The 23,581-nt window shown below is 36.6% G+C and overlaps 2 protein-coding genes across 6 annotated transcripts; one reads left to right on the plus strand and one right to left on the minus strand.

Annotated features, from left to right (window-relative positions):
- Positions 1-981: 981 nt before the first annotated feature.
- Positions 982-4,837, minus strand: trappc6bl (trafficking protein particle complex subunit 6B, like). 3 transcript variants are annotated; one of them, XM_055027720.1, is made up of 7 exons: positions 4,815-4,837; positions 4,242-4,338; positions 3,859-3,926; positions 3,644-3,761; positions 3,237-3,320; positions 2,993-3,086; positions 982-1,732 (listed from the first exon to the last, which is right to left on the minus strand). In XM_055027720.1, exons 2-7 carry the CDS (start codon positions 4,335-4,337, stop codon positions 1,701-1,703), a joined length of 492 nt encoding a protein of 163 aa, XP_054883695.1. In that variant the 5' UTR covers position 4,338; positions 4,815-4,837; the 3' UTR covers positions 982-1,700. The 3 variants fall into 3 exon arrangements, with proteins under 3 accessions (XP_054883695.1, XP_054883694.1, XP_054883693.1); XM_055027719.1 differs by lacking the exon at positions 4,815-4,837 and adding an exon at positions 4,602-4,782 and having other exon boundaries at positions 4,242-4,349; XM_055027718.1 differs by lacking the exon at positions 4,815-4,837 and adding an exon at positions 4,602-4,781.
- A 103-nt stretch (positions 4,838-4,940) lies between these two features.
- Positions 4,941-7,783, plus strand: bloc1s3 (biogenesis of lysosomal organelles complex-1, subunit 3). 3 transcript variants are annotated; one of them, XM_055028599.1, is made up of 5 exons: positions 4,941-5,004; positions 5,146-5,264; positions 5,335-5,521; positions 6,318-6,421; positions 7,246-7,783. In XM_055028599.1, the coding sequence occupies exons 2-5, from the start codon at positions 5,148-5,150 to the stop codon at positions 7,426-7,428; spliced, it is 591 nt and encodes a 196-aa protein (XP_054884574.1). In that variant the 5' UTR covers positions 4,941-5,004; positions 5,146-5,147; the 3' UTR covers positions 7,429-7,783. The 3 variants fall into 3 exon arrangements, with proteins under 3 accessions (XP_054884574.1, XP_054884576.1, XP_054884573.1); XM_055028601.1 differs by having other exon boundaries at positions 4,956-5,264; positions 6,321-6,421; XM_055028598.1 differs by having other exon boundaries at positions 4,957-5,264.
- The last annotated feature ends 15,798 nt before the right edge of the window (positions 7,784-23,581 follow it).

Raw genomic sequence — 23,581 nt, forward strand, 5'->3', positions numbered from 1 at the left:
AAGCACCCTTGTTTCTGAGACGTTCTAAAAGGGGAACACAACACAGCAATGAGAGCAGTTTGAGACAATAGCATTGAGAATAAAGAAGTAGTCAAGCAATAAAATCTTTATCATCCACACGTACAATTAAAAAAATACAAATCGAATGAAACAAGGCTTAAAATATTCTCAATTCACAAAATCATCTTTAAAACCTTGAATTGTGTATTGCCCATCTGACAAAAAATAAACCTATCAAGCAAAATGGTATTTTATGAGTTATAAAAATAAAGAACACATCATTCTTCACTGAAACTGGACATTTTTAAGTATGCGTCCCATGTCTTTCTCCCTAGAACCAAACCAAATCTCCTTTGGTGAATGTTTATGTTGCTGATGGAAAACCTGACAAGATCACAACTGGTGTTACTTTCCTTTAACTAAAAAAAGAACAAACTCTTGTCAGCAAAAATATGATTAAAAAAAGGAATACAAGCATTTGTGTAAAGTAAAACTGAGACGTGAGTAAATAATCCCTCGCACCTATGATGGCGTCATGTGTCGCCATCTAGTGGCTGAAAGAGGCTACTGCTTTAAAAAGATTTTTTGAATGTAGTTCTTCTACCAAACATGACAAGATTTTCATGGAGTGTTAACATTGTTTATTACATCAGTTTTATTAAGTTTATATAGAGAAGTCTTGTTTTAAGACCCTATGACTGAATACAAATACATTGTTATGGAACATAATGCAGTTCAAGAAAGAACTTTACAAACACGAGAAAACATATAATCAGGTTAGCATTCTAAATCTAGTATTTGGTAGAAATAGTACTTGTATAATCATTTTAGAATATCAGGCTCATTCCCAAACAAGATCTGATTCTAATTATACATTTTAATGCACGCTTGACTTGGGAACACAAGATCTAAATCCTTTTAAACCAACATGAATCCAAATTACTACCAATTGATTGCAGAGGCAAAAACACCAGACAGAAATGCAGTTCTCCCATGTGTTTTTTTTTATTTTTTATACCTGTTCTGTTCACAAACTTTATGATCACTGGGCACATACAGAAATCAACATTTAGCAAACAATTTGCTGTTTAAGCTTCATTGGAAATTCAAGTGAAATAAACATGATGCAAGTTTAGGACATTAACTTTGACAATCAAGGAACAAAATATAGGAGCAATTTCTGACACACTAGTTATAAAATTGACTTTTAGTTTGCTTTTTCACCACATCTGCTGATAAGCAACACTTTACGTTTAATATTTAGGTCAAGCAATTTTGTTCCCAAGCAAGGGTTTCCCAGTTAGTTCATTGAAGCAACCTCTACAAATTATGAATGTTTAGACAGATTTAGTCAGACATTTGCACTGGATAAATTGTTCTAACATTTAGCTGATCAATCAAATACTTTTAAGAACTGATAACTTTTTATATTACTCATTTTAAATGGACAAGCATTTCAAAAATGAAAAAAAGAGGAGAAAAGAAAATGCACAAAACCAAAAGTGAACTGAAGAGCCTCCAAAGTGGGCTGTTGAAGTCCAAACAATGTTTTGGAGGATCTGAGTTGACCCATCCATCACCCACTTGACCCATTTGTGATCATGTATTTCAATGTCCGGTATGATCAGTGGAAATACAGGTACATTCCTCCCAACACGTTGGCACCATTTATGTGTACCGGGCTAACCCAGGCAACCGCATCACAGCTTCTGGATGACCACCTGAAACTTACCTAGAAGAACAAGAGGCAAAAACAAGGGAACCATTATTATAATCTACACAAAAGTAAAGTGACAAAAATGGTCAGCACAGTTAATGAGATGATCTGGGCTTACTGATCAGTCAGAGCACATTTATCTTGGAGCAGTAATTATTTCTTTTTTCAAGAAAAAAAGACACAATCAAACTTCAGTGGTCTCATTTAGAAATGTCACGTTTATCCTGGTTATGTAGGTTGCAAATTCTGAGTCTTATCAGTTAGGGCTGTTAAAGGAGCACTTCACTGAGACATTTTAGGGGACAATGATTGGTTAATGACTCTTGTTCCAAAATGCTCTAGTTGATCTTAGCAAAGCATCAGATATGGTTGACCTTAAGGTTTCACTGAAAAGGCTGCACATTCTGGCTATTAGGACTGTACAATAAATCTCAAATATGTTGCAATATTCATATCACAAAGAACTATTTGGAGTGCAATAATATTTTTCAAATATTATGAAGTTGTGGTTTCACACTAAAGTAGTAACACTGCTGCTGTTAGAGTCTGACAGCAACAGAGTCTGATACTAGAAATTAATGACGTTGTCCAAAATGCTAAAGGTCACAGAACAATGGAAGCACAAATGAGAAGAGGAGGGAAGAAGAAAATTGGAATATGACAACTGATATTTTCATCAACAACATTATCACCAGCTCAAAATTTTCTGAAATTGTGAAGCTCTTTCAGACAAAAAACACAACATTCACAAAAACAGATTAAATCAGTTCAAGTTTTATTCAAGTAATCTGTTAAAAAAAAGTCACTTTTTTTTTCTCAAATTCCACAGTTAGAGAAAAAAAACACTGTCTGTTTTTCCCCCCAATGTTAGGCAGTAATGCTGCCTGTTATCTCAGAGTACATCTCTTAAATCAATGTTCATAACCTGTGATGTTCCACAAGGTTCAGTTGTGGACAAATTAATATAATCTTTTTACATCCTTTTATTAGATAGCTATATATAAACTGATCAGACAGCTATGTATCAGATGATGAAGCCCACCTGGTGAACAGGCTGCCCACTCGAGTCCATCATTAATCAGGCTTTTATCCAGAGGTGTGATGTAACTTGATATAATTAGATCCATTACCTCAACAAAAAATAACTCATAAGCAATTTAGTTGCTTGTGAGTTTTAGTTACTGTAGCTAACTATTTTAGTTACTGTTTGGATCTGTGAAAATATTATACCTTAGTCCTGCACAGAGGAACAGAAGTAATATATTGGACACTTACATGAAGGCATGATGGAGACCTCAGCTGTCACCACACTCTCCAGCCCAAGGTTAGACAGAGCTCCTCTCACCACACCACAAGAAAAAGCAAGATACTGGGAAAAAGAATAGATTGATCAGCTACAGCTTAGCTAAAATAAACTGATTTCATAAGCTGCGTGTCATAAAACATTTTATCTGCCTGTTTATGTTAGATTTAAAGTTAACAGCAGTGTACTTGAGTGTTCAAGGGGATAATGCTGTACCTTGGGGGCCTGATCCAGATACTGTTTCCCACCGGAAAACTGAGTCAGTAAAGTAAACTTGTTGTCCTGTAGAACATAGGTCCCCTGTGGTGCAAAATACATGGTAAGGCTGTGCTACATTTTATTCTGGTCATTCACATTTGCTAATGCTCTTCTGAAACACACACATTGTTATAATTTCCCTGAGTAATTAAAAAAAAAAAAAACTATTTTAAAAGATGAACTTTACAGACTTTTGGTTTTAGTTCAAATGCTGTTTGTCATTTATAGGAGCCTTGGGCAGAATTGGAGGCTTTGATTTCTGTACAAAGCAGTGTCTGGTTTGACACAATCTTCAGCACCATAAAAAACATTAATTTAATCATTGCTGTTATTTTTGAACCAGATTTTTTTCAATTATATTTTACCTGATGGTTTGTCCGGAGGTTATCCACTTGTCTCCTAAACACCTTAGTCCAGAAGTCTTTACAAATAAACTTCATAATATCCAACTCATCCTTAAAGCTGGGGGTGTCTCGTGTCAGTCTGCAAGCAAACATCAAATCAAATACATATTAGAAGGGAGATCAGTGGTCGGATATGCATCGACTGTTAAATATCCCTTATTATGAACATCACCTACCTCTCAATGAGACCTTGTCCCACCCTGAACCCCATCGCTTCTAAGAGAGATATACATGCCGCTCTGTCCTTGGGTTCAATAATATGTAGACATACAAGTCAATTCGTTAAAAAATGCCACAAAATATCTTGTAATTTGGTATTGTAAATGCTACACAGAATTAAGAGAGGAGAGAACAGACTAAGCAATTACTTAGTATGTATTAGTATCCAACATGTCCAAATGTTATTATCCACGTATTATATTTTTTGTGTTTTGCTAACTTTGCAGCTTTACATTTTATCTAAGCGTTTTTATTTTTGTATATATCAATGGATTAGGGATACGCAATTGCTTAAAGCTTTCTCTATATCAGAAAACACTATTTGACTAAATGAACAGACCTTGTTGTCCAGCTCTCCTTTATTCGACTGCTGTTCGTTGAAAATGTGCGAAACAATCTCCATATGGAGAAACTCAAACAAGGAGTCGTCTGCCATTCTGTGAAAATACTCAAAATTAACATAAAGCTCTATGAAAGAATGTCATATCAAGAAAATCAGATGTAAACATTAAAATCCTGTTTATCTGTTTAGCACTAGCTAGCTAGATTTGGTGAGCAACCGGTAATGACATATTTCTTAGCATAACAAAACGGGCTATACGAAAACGTGGTAGAGAAAAAAAACAATAGAAGGATCACTTATAGAAATTAACCACCACAAATATCGCATTAGATTCAAATTTTCACTACATTAGCTTACTTGTCAAACCTCCCGTACTCTGCTAGCCTACTTCTGCTTCTCAGGTTGCACTCGATATATCCGCCAGGGCACCCCGGAAAAAGTATGCAGGCGAGGTTAAATGTATTTTAATTAATTTATAGGGATTGTCAACAGGAGAAGAACCCTGTTTATGCTTCTGAAGACTAGGTATGTAATAAAAATTATCTAGTGATTGAATAGCCTCCCTGATACCAGATAAACAGCAGGTCCACATCCAGATGTAGCTTCCGAGTACGCCGGCGTCAAACACAAACCTCTGTAACATTTCAGGAAACCAATCAAAACACAAAGCGTATTTTCATGCGCTTCCCGTCTTCGATTTGATTGGATCTCAGAAAGAAAGCTACTTCCTCGCTCATGTGATTTGTTTTCGATAGGAAAGGTTGGATATTTTCTGAATTTGATTCTGTTCATATACCCATTGTGTAATGCAAACCCCCCATTCTTTATATTTACAATGTAGTGACGATTTCAAAGTGAGTAGTTTTTCCGCTCATCCAGTGTGGTTTTGTTGCGTCTCCAGCCATGTCCAGCAGCAGATACCCGATAGTGGTGCAGGGGGAAGCCTCTGAAACGGACTCCGATGATGAAGTCTACATCACTTCTCTGACTTCTCACCAAACTACCGCAGGAGGAGCCAAGGTTAGCAAATAGAAATACTAATAAACTTTGAGCATATTTTTTTTCTGAATGCGCTTTTGGACGCTGTCAGGTTCCTGGGGAAGCCTCGGAGACGGACAGTGAAGATGACCCTCAGCAGGCGGTCAGATCCTCTGTAATGGCTCAGGAGAGTGCTCAGATACTCCAGAGAGAGCTGCCCCCTCTTATTGTGGTCCGAGACAACCCCGATGTGCAGTCCATAGTAGAAGACAGGCCGAGCCCTTCACACAAGCCTTATGGTGAGGACCCATACATCCACAGCTCTGTTTTGATGCACAGAGGCAACAACACAAAATCACCAATCTAATCCCTGTTTTGATGCTGGCTGTGTGTGAACAGTGTTAGGAAAACATGCCATTGTAAAATAATGTATTAGTCTTAAGCTTTGTGCATCTCTGTACTTCATCTAATGTTTTAAACACCATTCATCGGTATCTGCTATGATTGGTGGTGTTGTTAGAATAACCTAGAAGTTCTTTAGCATGGTGCATTCAGTAACAGGAATTTCCCAGTTCATCCCAGATTAGGGTCGCTCAAGCTTAAAATTGTCCAGTTCAAGTCACCAATGAAATTCTCTGGGCATCTCCAACTCCAGCATTTAGCATTAGTTTGTTGGCTAACATTAAAAAGCCTGACGACATTTGCATTAGTCGTGTAATAAAGATGGATTCAGACACTGTCTCCTCTGAATCTAAGAGGAGTCTATGATAAGTTTCCTGTCTGATATTTAAAAATTTATTACACAATGTGGTGTAATAGTACTGCTCCAGAACTTTATTGGGGAATTTACTGAAGAAGGCAAAATCATTTTCACAGATACCACCATGTCAGTGGCATTGTAGGGGGAAGGACAACTTTAAAAGACATAAATATCAGATTAATTTCATAGAACTTTATTTGTAACAAATGGTTTTTATGTCATCAACCTAACCATATCACACAGGGTTTTTGTCCACTAAAGTTTCTTGTTTGGTTGTTTTTATCTATTAGGCAGTTGTCCAGTTTCAGTCCCTACTCTGTTTATAACTTTGTTAGCAGGAGATACCCTTCTACAGCAGAAGCTGCAGGAGTCCAACAGCCGGCTGTATACCGATGTGGGACAGAGGGTCCGACAGGTTTACGGCAGTGCCAGTAAGGAGGTATGCTGTGTTTCAACTTCAACCAATAATTTGTCAATGAATGACTTACTAGTTATCTAAAGTCTTTCTTCTTTATTGCACCACTTCTGGTATAATTTGTCATCTAATTAAGATGAAACAATTCCACACATAAATAATAAAGTCAAAATTATTCATAACCTTTGCAGTTTCAGATGTAAAATATTTTTGATTTAACTTGGTCTGGATAGGAAATGTGATGGGCATCTCTCAAAAGATAATAAAGCAAAATAAGATGAACATATATAAGAAAAAAATATTTTTTACTTTATGTGTAAAAATGCTTCATCAAAAAATATTTATTACTGCAATAATTACTGGAAAAATCATTTTTGGTATTATAATATTCAAGTCATTCTTACATTTGCTGACCAGCTTTTTCTGCTTCCACTGTGTTTCACAGTGATGAACTCTTCACAGTCTTTGAGGTTGTAAGGCCTCTTTGCCATCACCCTAATCTTTAGCTGAGATCATATTCAACTCTGTATCTTGACTGCGCCACTCCAAAAACATTACTATTTCTTTCAATCAGCAGAAGTATTCTGGTCAAAATAAAAAGTAAAATTCTCCCAGAGATAGGAATTATTTTGTGTTTTAATAAAGTAAAAGGTCTGACATGCAATGCTGACATTAGAGCTGATTGAATTTCTTTGTGCAATCTGTTTCATGCACTCAAACGGTGGGCAATAAAATATAGTTAAATTATGTGGCTACAATCAAACTAGTTTTAATTTCTACTGGAATCAAATCCATACAGTAAGAAGTACCTTCTCAGTTTATTGGTTAACTGTCTGTTTGTAAATTAGGTCCACAGTGTGACATCTCAGCTGAATGCGTCCCAGAGTGCCATCATCAATGCTTCCCACAGTATCAGATTAATTCTGGATGATCTGAAGGCTGTGTCCGAGAAGATCGACATTATCACCAGCTGCCAAATACTGCCTGATATTAACATCAACCCGGGTCATTTAACTTCACCTACACCCTAATAAATGCATTGCAACTGACTGAAATTATGACATATTTTCAAACAGCATCATACAAACACATATAGATTTAGTAATTTCAGAGTAAGACACAAAGATGAACTGTATATTGTTTTACTTAAGTGGATGCAAACTGTCCCTGCATAAAAAGTAAAAAAGTGTTTGGAAGTTGCTTTCTGTTGAATTTAACTGAAAGTGACTGTATGCAGTTTTCTGTTAATAGAAATTTAAGCGAACATGTTTTTTTTTTTTCTTCATTTAAAGCAAAAAAAAAAAGTCTACTTTTTTTTAAAGAATATATTGTACATTTAAAACCTGAAGGATTCTAAATAAAATGTTAGTCTCTGATTTCTATGAATGCTGTGCAGGTTTTTGATTTCTTTTTTTTTGTGTGTGTATCATGTATGTATTTTTGTTGTTTTTCAAAAGAGAATTCTAGGGCAGATGAATATTGTTGCTTAAAAGAAAACCATAAGCTAAAAATCAAACAAAATTGATAACCACAAAAAAACATCATAATACAAAAAAATCAGTAAGTGACCAAGACACATTCACATAAAGAGTCATTAAAATAAAACTCTGAAGTTCAAATTTATTATTTTGTAAGACAAGAAACAACACATGCTGTTGCAAATGCTATTACATTATCAAATATCACCACAATATAATATCATGTTTATGACTTCTGACTCTCACGCATTCACAATTCACTAAATACACACCAAATACATTTTAAACTGATGTTTAAATAAGACACAGTAGATTAAAATGACCAGTCACAATTACAAACATCTGCCAAACAACCAATTAATACAAGAAAATGTACTGCAACCCATCAGTAGATCTACTTATGTAAGTGTTTCCTTGTACTCTTTAAACAGGGGTGTAGATATACACCAACACTACCACCAGCAGGTTGAGAACGGTGCCTACAATACCCACAATCCCAAGTAAATGATCTGGGTCAACTCTGCACCACTCCAATGTTTGGCGCAGACTCAGAGCATCAGCTGCCTGAAATAGAAAGTAGAACATAGATGCACTTATTAAATGTCTTGTAGAATTGATGGCCCCATGCAAATAGCGCTGTTTCACCAGAGCCTTGCTGAAGTTGTGCACCACACAGTGGAAATGTGAGAAATGTAACAATTGTTTTTCTAACAGATTCTGAGGGTTTCTGAACATTTTTAATATGTCTTTGTATAACTTAGGCTAGTTTTTGATAACTTTTGTCAAAAGGTAAAAATTGAATGTCAGTTTTTGACGTCCTGGCTACCATGACCACCCTAAAAAGTATAATGCTTTACATTTGAGCAATCAGGTAGCAAATCCTCAGCTTAATTCCTCCTTATCACTTATTTTCTGAGTTGTTTTCTAGTTCTCTTCTTCATACTCTGTGTACAAGGTATTTGTACCTCTTGGTAAAGTAGGTAAATATAAGCAGTGATGCATGATGTCCACCTTAATGGACATATGATTAATGGGAAATCCCAGCTCATGAAAAATCAATTAAAGCAGACATGGGATGGAAGTTTATTGTGCACTTACGCTAGTTATCCAGTAGATGGTAGTGTGTAGTGTTATAAACCAGAAACCGTTGAAATGCCTCTGTATGAGTAAATCATTCACATTCACACATGACCAAGAAAAAGGTTCAGAGTGTAGTGACCTCTAAGAAAACTGTATCCCTCTTTCTCCTCCTCCCACACATATTTTTGCGATACAAACCATGTCTTCTATTAACAGTAATCCATAGCGGATCTTTGGAAACCTTGTCACAACATGAATGACACAGTTTGTGCTCATGTATTTTGTTAATCAAAAAGAACAAAATACAAAATACAGCTTACATAAAATATTTAATAATTTAGCAAAATGTGATTTTCAACATGCATTGAAAATCCCAAAGTCACAAAGTCTTGTGTCAGGCATTTATAATTTGATAAAGGAACAACTTTCAGATAGAGTTCACTCACATTAGATAGCTGTTTCAAACCTGACCTCTCTGGTTCTACTTGTCAACTTTCCTCTTCTTTTCAATCTACATTATAATCTAGGTTGTCTTATTTAGGTAGATGGGCTGTGAAAATTAGTTTAAAAAGAAAAAAGCTAAAGTCCTCAAAATATTTTGAAGCTTATATGCACAACAAATCTGGAACAAACTTCCAGAAAACTGCAAAACAGTCAAAACACTAAATATTTTTCAAAATCTAGACTAAAAACCCACGTATTTAGAGTTGCTTTTGAAACATAATTATGAAACGTTAATCAATAATCTGATGTGTAATGATGGCAATATGTAATGTTGACTGTGTTCTATGACTTCATATTTTTGTGCTCTTATGATGTAAATCACTTTGAAATGCCTTGTTGTTGAAAAGTGCTATACAAATAAAATTTGATTTATTGATTGAAAGATGCTTAGAAAACCTGGAGAACAACCAATACAGACTATTTAAAAAAGCACAAGAACCCCTACTACTTGGGGAAATAAAGAATAAATAACTTAGTCCAGCATATTCCTGGCCAATTAACTTTAAAGGATAAACAAATTATTTGAAACTTTAGTTTTTGGATAATGTACCTTAGATCTAGCACTTTATCTGAAAACTATCCATGTTAAATGCAACATTCTGAGTTTACCTCAGTAGTGTTCCTCCGTCGTCTGTCTTCTCTCTGCACTGCTGTGGGCTCCATGTCTTTGCCTTCAAAGCTTTCCAAATTGAAAGTAGTAGAAAGCAAGAGCTCAGCAACTCCCAATAAAATGCGGTCTGATTGTTTATGCAGATTATGATGAACAAGAGTGAGCGCAGCTTGTATAGCTGTTGGAGTTGAATTCTGTGTTTTCGTACCCCAGGCTGAAGAGGCTCACAGGTCTGTGATAAATGAGGGTTATGAAGGGATGCAGGTCTGTCTGATTGTGCAGCTAACTGCACAGAGTGCCGCTCAGTGCAAAGGGACTCCTCAGCTGTCCTCCAACGGCTTTGGCATAAAGTCACATTAAAGTTGGCTCATAAATGTCTGTGTGCATCTTTTCCAGTGGGAGTGGACAACAGTGGGGATCAAAAGGCCCCCACTGTTTCAGGAACTCTTCTGGATGTGTGTACATATGTTTAATTACTGCTGAACAATGAGGTGAGCCAAGATTATTTTATGTCAATGAAACTTCTTGAGTCACTGCTTTGTAAAACTGCTGCAATCACAGTCTAGACAGGTTTGCAGAGTTTTCCTTCTGAAATAGTTCAAGTTCAGTCAGATTGGTTGGAGAGCTTTTCTGAATATTAGTTTTTCAATCAGAATCCACATAAATATAATAAGACATACAGGATTCAAAAGCAACCATCCATTTTAAAATAAAGTTTACAGGGAAATAAACATCTCTTTCATCATGTTTTTTTAAATCTCACTCTGATGTGTGTGATAATGTTTGTGTAACTATCCGTCAGTCCCAGCTGTGCTGATCGAGCTTCAGGCTTTCAGGGCTTTTTGAGAGACTAAGAAAAAAAAATGCAAAAGTAAGTCTATATCTGACAGAGAAAAATAACACATTGCAAGTTTTTCACCCAACAGATGTGAAACATGTGACTCTTATCTAAAATTTAGATTTAATTGAAACCTGCAGAGGTAAATAAATGCTTTTTAGTCTCAGTGCAATCTTACGTAACTAAAATCCACCTTCTAAAATCAAATCTACAGACAAATTTTTTCAGCTTTAATATGATCATTTAAAATAAATGAATAAAATAACTGAATAAAGTGAAATAAATAAATTTAGTTTCCAAATAAGTGTATAACTCAATATTTCTCAAATTCAACAACAGCTTATTTCAAGCATAGAATACACAAAAACAGACCAAAGCACTGATGTGCCCAGGCAAATGAGAACTTTCCCCCCCCTGTAAACAGAGAAACATAATCAAACTTTATTCCTCCTCAGAAACCTTTTTGGACTGCCTGGACACTGAAAACAGCATAATTGCTTTTTTGACTGTAAGCTATTTTTTTTAATTCAGTAATCCAGAAGTTGCAGTTTAATTGCTATACAGCATACTCTTCATTTATTGCCACTCCTGGTAAAGTTGTGTAAGAAACATTAATATAAATTAATCTTTTATTAAAGTAGCATAGTCTCATACTGAAAAGAAATCACTTTCACTCTCTACCAATGAGCTTTAGAGATTTGCTTTTACTTCCCTTACAAACGCCTCACTGTGTGTTGTGTCAAGACTAATTTGGGACTTTGCCTGTCCATGTTTGCTCCAGTTTTTTGAAATTCTTTAGTTAACGCTCTGAGTACAGATATGGGAAAGTTTAGACGGTTTTCTTGCAGCCATCTTCTTACTTGTCAAGATCACGATACCTGCACCTTACTTGATGAGCGGCTAAGAAAAAAATAACCTCTGTGGCACAGCATATTAAATTTCAAAGTAAAACAAAATCATAGTATTTAATGTTCATGGACTTTCTGATTAGAGATGGGATATTCTTCAGTTGTTTCCGAATTTATTGAACCTGTTTAACAACCAGGTTGCAGAGTCTGGCTATTGTTTCCTTTTTCAGATGCACATACAAACTTCTTTTCTTGTCCTTTAAGAGTGATGGAGAACAGGCTGGAACAGGCCTGGTTTCTGCTTAAATCACATCTCATCCTCATTAGCACTATTAACCAAGTCAGCATCACTACTGAACATTGTGTTTATGTTTTAAATCAGGTACGCTGAACAATTATGTTTCTTTGGTCAGTTTTTTTTTTAAATTCAAATGTAAGTTAAGTGTAAACTACTACAGCAGAAAGTTCAGTCTTCTCAAAGTTAGTAATATGAACAAAGAAAGGGTTGGTTTGTTCCTTTAAGGCTGGCTGCACTTCCGGGGTAAATTCTCACGCTCAACAGGCAAGTAGGACATAATATCTTACCGTTTATAAAGAACATCTTCTCTTGTTCTCTTGACAGTGGCTTTAGGCTCACATATAAGGGATGGGGTTCATGCTTGAAATGGCAATCTAACCAAAGTCTAAAATAGTAACAGAGCAAACAATTCACCAGGGCACAGAAGAGGGAACATGAATGTTTGCGGTACATAGCGGAGGCTAGCGCTGAGCAGACATGGAGGACACTAGGTTGTGAAATCAGACTGGATGATGAACTTTAGCAGGATTCAGGTCCTTTCTTAATAGCCTACTATGATGCATATAGGTCTGTGTGTGTTTGTGGTGCTCAGAGGGCAGTCTCCATATTAGCCAGGTCAGTGAGTCTCTCATGGGGAGCCGCAGGACACATTGTTAGTTTATATGGCTGGCTGAACATGGCTGCACACAACAAATCAGGTTTGCCAAAGCAACTGCTTCAAGCTAAGCCTCCACTTTGGGTGATAATCTTGTTTTCTGTTGTATTCAAGACAGCTTAGGTAAAACAAGGGATTAACAAACCAGAGCGACAGGGATGCATGGATCAACCCGGATGAGTTAAGGGAACATTTAAAAAAAAAAAAATCAAAACAACGGATTTTTGATGTTTGTCGACATCCCTTCTGCTTTAACCCAGCGTACGTTTCTTGCAGCATATCTGTCACTTGATCACAGACCTTCAGTTTTTTGCTTTTAAACAGCTAAACATGTAAAATTGCCCTTCATATTTTCTCTGACTGCGCAGCTGTTCTCCTGCAGGGTTGTGCGGTGTATGTAAAGAGGTGTGGAGACCGCTCCTCTACACCTTTTTATGTGCACCACTGCTGCTCTTTCTAATTATCTAGTTTGCTAGCACATATTCTGTGATGGACTATATTTCAAAGGAAAAAGGAGCTGTGCTTTGACAATCCAAGTGATGAAATGCCTCTGCACGGCTCCCCAGCAGAGAAAATAATCGTTTTCAGTCCGTTCTCCCTCAAGGAGATTCAAAATTTCTTCATCCAAAATTCATCTCGTGTTGGAAATGTTCATCTGGTGGCCCTGGATGGTACCACCGTCATATCAAATAAAGAAATTGAAAGTTTTAATTCCAATGTCTGCATTTTACATGGGTTAAAGTTTCTCATCAATGTGTCAGTATTGTTAAAAAAAATAAAATTCTAAATGCAAAATAAAAGGCAAATTTCATAAAAAGAAAAAACAAAACAACAAAAACCTTAAACAGAACCTTTAATGTGAACTATAAGAACAGATGTATAGATTGCCATGAATAAAGTTTTGGTACAGTTATATTCAGAAAAGAGGCCGATTAAAACAAAGAAAAATGACTGTAAGAGCTTGGCAGCTCCAAACAGAAAAATGACCCTCCTTTTGACGTTTGAGACAGACCTGAATCCTGTCGGCTTTTGGTTAGTTGGTTTAAGCCATGCAGCCAATAGTCTGCCTTCAGTTTTGGTTTGATTTCCTCTCTCAAATTGGCAGTCCTCTGTTTTATTCCACTCATCTCTGTTTTTTTGCTTTAGACACTCTATTTTCACATTTTGGAAATTCATTGTTGAAAAGAGCAGTGGTAGCTTTTGATTTGGCTTCATGCCCAGAAGCATGTGGTGATGGTTTTCTAGTAATTATTTGCATATGTTATATTGATTAGAGGGCTGCCTTACTTCCACTTTGTTGTGGTACTAGTAACAGATGGAATATGTAATTGTAATAACATTTCCAAACTGGACTTATTGCACATGTGATGTCCAGTCATGGTGCCTTCCTGAAATTCACCGAGCTCCTAAGAATGTCCCATTCTGTCACAAGTAGGGCAGCGGCAGTCTCTATGCTCAGCAGTTGGATTTTAAAAATACAAAAACTTACAAAATTTTACTTTCACAAAATACTTTGTATAATTTGCACAGTAAAACATTCATGTTTGTTTTGCATTGATCAAGAGGCACAGGGGAACTTAGAGATTATAAACAGCCATTGGGGGCTCAGTGTTTACAGATTAAAACATAGCTGTGGGGGGGTGTCATTGTTTTTGTAAAAGGATTCAGCACTCTTTCTTCACATTTGCCATGGCAATCTCTCTCCACAGATTACTTCACAACTATATAGAGCTCACAGTTGGGATTCTATGTGCAGGATTTTTCTACACAGACATGAGATGATCCAAGTTCTGATCTAAACTTCCAGAGATGAAAGAGTTAATGCCATAAGTGATGAAACTGTTTTTATTGTGGCACATGTCATACTGTGTGAGTGTGGGTGGAAGAGATGTATGACAGCAGTCTCTAGAGGAATTATTGGAGGACCTGAAGGCGTTTTGTCTGGAGCTTGCTTGTGATAGAATGGAGGAAATTACAGGCCATGCAATAGAAATGTGCTTACGAGTTGTTACAGAGTTTAATTATCTTAAAACAAATTAAACTGGAGTCTGTTTCATCTAGAACCTCCAGGACACCGGCGCCCGATGCCTGGAGTGGGGGCCTCAGTTTAGACTCTAAGACTCAAATTACAACAACGTCCAAATCCAGTCTTATCTCTTTGAGATGGAAGCTCAAATTAAGTCTCCATGGAAAAAGAGAACATGCAAACTCCGTGCAGAAAGACCCCAGGTCAGGATTCAAACCCAGGCACTTTAAAAAAAATACTACACCAAATAGGATTTGGAAGGTTTTCTTATCCTCATTCTGAGAGAAGATGATGCTGGAGGCGAGCTAAGTTTATTTTGTTCTAACAAAACAACCTGAAGCCATTTAATGTTAAACAGATTGTATGATTAACAATTGCGAATAAATAAAGCACACACTTTTGCAGAAGAATGTGCATATCTGTCAGAGCTGAGGTTTCTAGCTGTCATACAGGAGACCAACCTTCCCAGGCCGCATGTCTGAGAAAGTTGAGGTCCTGAGAAAGCCCAATCTGCCACACACCAGACTTCATTAAGTGAGTGATTAACAGGCTTCTGCAGCACTTGAAGGCACGATGGCCGTCAAGTGCATTGAGTCATTAGAATCAGGTGTTCTGGAACAGGGACACATTTAAAATATGCAGCGCAGTTCTTCTTGAGGACCGGGATTGCTCTAAGCCAACACTCTAGACGCAGGGGTGTCAACATCCAGTCCTCGAGGGCCAGTGTCCTACAACTTTCAGATGTGCCTCTACTGCACCACACCTGAATAGAATAATTAGGCCATTAGCAAGGCTCTGGAGAACTGATCCACACAAGGAGGAGGTAATTAAACCATTTCATTTCAGCGTTTTTTGTACCTGTGGCACATCGAAAAACTGCAGGACAGTGGCCCTTCGAGGACTGGAGTTTGACACGCCTGCTCTAGAGTGAGTCAAGTCTTAAGTCTTTGGTTTTGCAACATAACTCCGACTCTTAAAGCAAAGTCACGATCTCTACCACTTACCAAACAGTATAACACTGATTAGTAGCACACAGGGAGAAGTTAATTGATTCATTGTGTCCATCTGTGGATTGGTGTGAAATAACAGCAACGCCAACAGGCCTAAAAAACAACTTGCATATAAGTGTAAAGAGCAGCATACTGCACTGCCTGAGCAGCTTAAAAAGTTGACATCCTGTTAGATTTTAAAAGGTTTCGGTGTCACTGAGCATTAAATTCATGGTTTATCATTCATATTCAAGTTGTCACAATAACTGAATATTGTCAGGAAACAGCCAACAACAAAATGAAATGACTATAAATTAGATGCATTGAAACAGGCTGTTTTGACAGAATAATTTTTATTTTTATGGACATCTCTGTAACTATACATGTACATATTTACACCTTTACATATGAAAGTACATCAAATCTCAAAACATTTGTTCTTTGTGAGCTTAGTCAAAAAACAGCGTCATGTTGTCAAGTCGTCTGATAAATTCTCCTTTTTGCTGATAAATTAGTTTTTATCAATTGCTCACGAAGGCAAACGTGAACAATCGGGTAGTTATTGCAGACATTTTTCATTTTTGCTTTACCAGAAAAACACTTTAAAAATCTGATTATTATATAAAACTTTGGCAAATGGATAATGTCATCTACCTTTGATTTTCTGTCTATTTCTAATAAACTAATAAAATAGTTTGCATTTAAATGAAAAATGAGAAATTGTCATGCATATCAAGGCTTTTCCTCTGGGTGGAGATATGAGGCTGAATGCAGAAAATAGTATTTACTTCAAAAAGGAATCTGTTATGGCCAAATTTTTCCCACCAGGCACTTGTTTTTTTTTTTGTTGTTGTTGTTGCCAGATTTCAACATTAATGAATATTATACAACTTGGTTGTCTAAATTTGCTCATGCAGTCAGTGTCAAAATGTTGGAAAATCAAAATCATGTCATGCATCAAGAGAAGGCTTGCTTAGTTTGGTTACATCCTTTTTACTTCTAAGCTTCTTTCTAGGTTTTCTGGTAAAATTCAGGTACATAAGAAAAAGGTTTCATGCATAGTAAAAAAAAAATAGTGACAAGTGAGAATTTTAGTTGATAAAAAAAGAAACCCATGCTGTGTGTGTGTGTGTGTGTGTGTGTGTGCACATGGTGTCTGTCTATTTGGGCAGCAGATGGTCAGGATTCACCCTCAGGGCTCTCTCCTCTTATTGGTCCACACAGCACACACTGAAACTGGTCCCGAGGGAAAACTTGAACTGCATTTTGAGACAGCTTGGACGTAGCCATGGTAATAGATCAGCTTTTAAAAGCTATCAATATGCAGATATTTAAGCATTATTAGTCAACACTATAAAGGTGCAACGGTTCTTTTTTGCTGCATAAGCTTTTAGTGCTTTACTTTGTTACATACTGTATGTCAGTTTTGAACTGAATTTTTCATCTTTTGATAATTCAAGAACTGAAAGTTCAAAGTGCTCAAGGTGACACGTAAAAATTAAATCCATATTGTAAAGCCATCTCAACATAAACATATCTATACGTGTCATTTCTGAGGATTGATTTCAAGGCATTATAATATTTAATTTCCTAATCAGCAGTTTATATCCACATCATCAGCATGAATGTTATGCTAATTTTGCAGATTTTCCTGGAATATTATTTTCTGTATGTTATTTCAATAGGAAACAATTTTTTTCAAAGGATTAACAGCTCAAGTCTGACTTTGGCGTTGACGTTCAATAATCCACATTGAGTTGCAATTATACATAGAAGTTTAAATGTGTCTTTGTACACCCACACTAATATTTGGATAAATGTCCAGTAGTATGTTGCAGAGCAATATTTATTTATTTATTTATTTATTTATTTATTTATTTTTGGTATTCTAAAACAATTGTCTGCTATAATTCTGGTTATTTGAGCATTTAACTTTGAAAAAGAATTTGAATAAATCATTTTCTTTCCTGGTTTTCTTTGAACATAGTCCATACACTGTTAACAGCGTTCAAAACTGGGCACTTCAAAATGATCAATGTTGGCTGACATAACGTGTCAGAGTTTCAATCATCTTCTTGAAGATTTGAGCTAAAATCAAAGAATGCATTAGTACCACTGTCAGCTACACCAACCCTGCGAGGCTGTCATTTTGAAGCTTACGAGGTGGTACATTGTTTGAAACTCTCTTTGATCATTCTATACCTTTAGTCTCTCAAGCTTTTCTTTATTAGGCCTCTGGCTCATCCATGTGGGCAAATGCAAATTGCTTTTATGCTTTAAGGTATTTTGCAGACAAGGCTTCTTTCTTGTTCAGCACTACATCTTAGAGCATTACCACAGTTCACTATTTAGAGTTACTCGCATACTGTAGCATTTTTTTATGATTGGCATAAGCCTTGTTTTTTCCTGATTTCCTCATGAACAAAGATTGACATGAATTATGCCAGTGGCCACAGCCATACTTTTTACTGAGGTACACTTATGAATGAAATCTAGTGCATGTGCATCCAAACTTTTAGAAATCACTAAAATTGCATGTAAGACTACAGGTTGGTTAAATAACTTATCAAATAAAGTCATTGGAAGCCCTAAATTAATTGGGCATTCATGCTGATTATTATGTAAAGATCTAACTGCATGATTTCAGGATTTTTAGCATTGTTCAGCCTTTAAAGCTAAGAGTGAAATGAAAATTTCAGTTTTTCTGACTCTTGTTTGTTATTCTGCTGCTGCAAATGTAACATTGAACAGAGCAGCAAAAAGCAGCGATCATACAAGTAATCAACAAACCACATGTTCATAGAAGTAAATCCAAACGAGGCACAGGCAGTATATCTGTGAGGATCTTCCAGACTTTGCAAATGTGGAAGAGATCTTTTGAAATTTACCTCTGAATATTATGAAAATTCAAATGTATAAAATAGATGCATCCGTTTTTTTTTTGGACTATAGTTAAACAACTACATGTATATGTTCTAAACATTCACATGAATATTTGCAATGTTCTTTGTCTTTACCCTTTTGAACCTTCAACACCTTATAAAAATATATTGTTGTCACTGTCAGTCCAAACATCGTTCAGCGCTGGGATTCTGTTCTCTGGATTTGTAGACCAAAGAAACTCAAAGGAGAAATTGAAGAGAGACACTACAACGCGTGACAACAATTTAACAGAATTTTTAAAAAGTCCTAGCACTTATCCACACGAGCCAACATGTTAAATTGCACATAGACACATGGGCAACTGATTTTTCCTTGACAATAGATGAGTTATTATGTCTTCTCAGGTATCTGGGTGAAGAAAAGAACCACCAGGATGAAGTGTATATTCAGCCCGGTCTGTGTTGCTTTCCTGTCAGCTGTGTTTAGGTCTACTTCAACATTAGACATGCGCTGCTTAGACCTAAACTCACATCTGTTTAGGTATGTCGCTCCAGCATAGTGAAATGGGTTCTTTACCCCCTCGTTAGTTTTGCAACAGGTAGTGGGCTCCGTTACAGCATTTTTCCGTCCTCCTTTTTCAGCTGTTGCCTGCCTCTCGTCTTCGACTTTGTTATAGAAGCTGTTTGAGGTCAGCCAAAATACTCTGCTGTCTAAATCCAAATGGCTTTGCTTCAATTTCAGGGCCTGCTCTCTCCGATGCTTCTCCTCCATGTCTGGTTCTCTAATCCAATCAAAGAAACATGACAGAATAAAAATATCTACCACTCTGTGGCACCCAACATTAGCGGAGAGATCTTCAATGATATGTTAGTTTTCTGCGTGGATCAAATCACCAACAGAATTTTGTTCCATTTTTTTTTTTCTGATTTCAGTCTCAGTAAGCATGTAGAAGAAATTGAAAGCTAGCTTTTACTCCAATTTTGATCCAATTTTGTAAAAAAAAAATATTTCATTGAGGCCATGCAAACATAGGTAAACAGTATACTGACCATACATGAAGCTCTGGATGATAAAAATACAAACTGTAGAGACTAGGTTGACACAGAGAAGTCCAAACAAAGAAAGTGTCGCCCTGCTAGAAATAGCTTCTTTACTTACACTCTGTATGTCATTGCTTTTTCATTAAAATACCCAACACTTTCATATTAGCTCAAGTCCACTTAAATTCACCTGATATTACTTATGAACCAAGCAATTTTCTTAAAAAAATTTTACAATTGTGGTTGCAATATGAAAATTTGAATGATTTGAAGATGTGCAAGAAATCTCATAACCCACCATAAGAAGAAGACAACTTGAAATACGTATTTACAAAGCTCCATCAAATGGAGGTGTAAATGTACACAAAGATAAGCAGTAGCAAGTTTAAGACAATCCCAATAACTCCCAGCACAGCCAGGAATCTCTCCTCCTGCGTGCTCAGGTGCGGACACGTCAGTTCCATGTAAAACTGTCTTCTTGAACTCCTCAAAATGACAAGGAATGGATATTTTTGGAATGGCTATGCTTTTTTAAATTACACAAATGTACAGTTTGGGTGTTATTTGACTCAAAGCGTTCCTCTACTGGTTTAGGTTTTGGTCAGATGTAATGGTGTTATCTTCTAATTTTCTCAAGTTAGCTAAAAGCTCTCTTGTTGCTCATATGGGATTGTAACATTGGCTGGCAGTTCCATTGGCAGTGATGATCTCAACTCTTTCAAAAATAAAGAGTTGGGGGGAAAAAAAGCGCAAAGCTTAGCATTTCCACAGCAAAGATTAGGCCTCACAGTCAGATTTCAGAACAAAAACCTATGAAGTCAAAAAGCTGTTTTTCTGTAATCAGTCTTGATTATCAAGGTATTAGAGATGTGAATATTTATAAAATGTGAAAACACAGTTTTGGTTTAACACCCTGTAGTTGCCCAACATGGTGTAGAGGAGTTAGTGTTCCTTCAGATGTCTAAACTTTGCATGTCGACAGCCAGTGAAGCAACCCTCTAAACGTACGTGGCAACTTCCAGAGGCAGGGATGCAGAGGCAGGAAGAGGCTTTGGCACCAGCATCTTTCGTTGAGGTCCTGTGGGAAGCCTCAGGTGACTGAGGTGTAGATGTAGACGAATATAACCACTAGCAGATTTAGGATGGTCCCAATGATGCCCAGCACAGCTAAAATTCGCTCTTCGCGGTCATTAGTTGAGTCATCCTCTCTGGTGTGAGCGCTGCAGACATAGTGGCTGCCGGGTATCATGGTTACCATCACAAAACCCCACCACCAGAGGGCGCAGTGCCTGTTGGACAGTCAGATGGAGTGAGATTGGTAAAAAAATAAAAATATAGGAGGTGACAAAGAAAGGGGAGGAGGATATAGATGAAATAAAGGATTCAGAAGAGAGAGAAGGAGAACTTAGGTTAAATATTTCTGAGAAAGAACTACTTTTATTAACAAACATGTCTGGCTGACTCTAGGTAGAAACTTCTGATCTGATAAAAAGATTAATTAAACATTTCTTCTTGTCATACTTCTCTCAGGTTATCAGGCCTTTAAAAGCTTCCATAACCACTGAATTCTGTTGTTTTCATTCAATATTTCTAACCCTACAACTTCTCTTCCAAATAGAGCATAGTTTTGTCAGACATTTTCAATACTTCATATTAAAGTTTCTTAAAAAGTACGTCATTTAAAAAAAAACATTGTCAGATTATTTGTAAGGCTTTTTCACTTTTAGTTCTAGATCAGTGATCTCAAATTGCAGTTCTTGAGACCAGAGTCCTGCAACTTTTAGATTTTTTTTTCTCCCTTGTCCTACATGCTTGAATTAAATGGCTAAACTGCATCACTAACATACGGTCAAGCTCTACAGAGCTCTGTTAATGCGCTAATATTGGAGCCAGGTGTCCTGAAGCACACCGACACCTAAAAATTGTCCTCAAGAGACCGGCTCTTGAGAACGCTGTTCTGGATCCTTTTAGTCCTTTGTGCTTTATTATCAATCTTCCCACAGCTGCACTGCTTCAAATCAACCACCTGTCTTTTGTCTATAATCAGGCTCCCCAGTATTTAAGTCCCTCATGTTTTATCATTTCCTGCTGGTTTCTTCCATGACATGAACTGTCCATTTTTGCCTTTACTCTGGTCCTTCTGTGGGTCCCCATCTGAAAGGCATTTCAATAATACAGTGGTCAGTTTTGCTGTTTTTGGGTTCTTTACAAACTTTAGATCAACATGGCACCTTCTGCATCAAAATTTGGAAAAATGAAATCGCTTGTCAACAAAATTTCAAAATTATGTTCATTAATCACCTTCATCCGCTGTTTTTTTTAAAAAATATATATCAGTTGTTTTTGCTTTAGTTAGGTCCTTCTTGTGTAAAGATTTCTTTATATTCTTGAGAATAGATAGATTTTTGGACACATACAGACTGAATGCCATACATGTATCTTGACTTCTACACTCCCTTCTGGGCACAGGCTTCAACACTGGACCACTGCTGCATCAAATATGCATCAAGATATTGGACCAACACACTGTCTCTCCTCTCCTACTCTCTCCCCCCTCCCTTCTTTTCAGAAACACATCATAATGAATTGCAGCAACTCAAGCGTTAAGTCAGTTCTAATTAATATTTCAAGACAACCCGTATAGTCAAGCCTCTACCACTCGTCTTCATTACTGTAATTAGGAGCAGTCAGATGTTCTAATTCTGTGCAAGCCTATTTCCCTTTTATTTTTTAACTATTAAAAATCTACTGTAAAGCAAAAATGCAAGACATTTTTTTTCCTGTAATGAATGACCCTGTAATGAATGACCCTCCATGACAGTCTCTATAAATATCAACCTATATGTCTATAATTTTAAATGACATTTACAAAACACCACAGGATGTCTTCATTAGTCTTTCACCATCAAACAAGAAGTGGCTATGTTTGTAGAATTTGTAAGCAGAGATTAGACATGCTTTCTGGTTTACACGTTTCTTATAGTATGAACGCAAACAGTTGGTTCAGCCTTTTTTTTTCTCTCAGAAATAATGACAAGATTTAAGCAACATTGCTTGTTAGTTATTAGTCCTGCATAATTTTTCCTATGAATGACAAACTGGAAGTATGCTTAGCCAGTTTTGAATTAAACAAGGGGAGTAGTTGCTGTGCAGAGCAGTAGAAACTGGGGAATTCCTCATTAGCTTCCCCACTGACCATGCAAAGGCAAGCATTCTGCCCCATGAAACTCATGCATATTATTCATCATGGTTGGAGCAGATAGCTTCTCTGCCTCTTCTTCCTGTCAGATCACATTATACCCAATATGATTTCTATGAACATCATTTATTTGCAATGTGTGCTACCAAAAAAAAAATTGTAAGAGAGAAGTCGCATGGGAAGCCACAAACCATCATGAATGTAAATCTCACTTCACAACTTGCCAAATGCATATCCAATATTACAATATTATTGTTTAATTTATGCTCATAGTTGCGACATCAGAGTTTTTTTTATCAGTGTTTTGCAGGTGCAATCAGTCATCTAAGGTTATGAAATGATCTCCGCAAGCTTCATAAATAAAACAGTTTGCTTTATTTATTATTCGTGATGGAGTACAGAGTTATGAGTTTATGGATTTACTCGGAATGTGATTCAAATCTGCAGTAGTACAGTAAGCGAAGCATAAAAAGTTTGCCTCGGGGCAAAGAAAACTCCACAGTTTTGAATATGTTTCTCTAGAAACAAGTTTTTTTTGGTTGGGATTTTGGGGTATTTCTGAGAATTTAACTGAATCATAAATTGCAGTCTTGTTAATATTTAATAAAAGTTTCCCATCTTTGATATTTTGTTTTTCAAGTTTTCAAAGTGCTTTGAAAGCAAATCAAACATTTTAAGGAGTACTGCTGTCGGGGAACACATAGGCAGATTTGAAGAGATTTGTCCTAAAAGTTAG

The sequence above is a fragment of the Poeciliopsis prolifica genome, unplaced genomic scaffold (genome assembly GCF_027474105.1).
Source record: "Poeciliopsis prolifica strain line A6 unplaced genomic scaffold, Auburn_PproV2 SCAFFOLD004, whole genome shotgun sequence".
Lineage (NCBI taxonomy): Eukaryota > Metazoa > Chordata > Actinopteri > Cyprinodontiformes > Poeciliidae > Poeciliopsis > Poeciliopsis prolifica.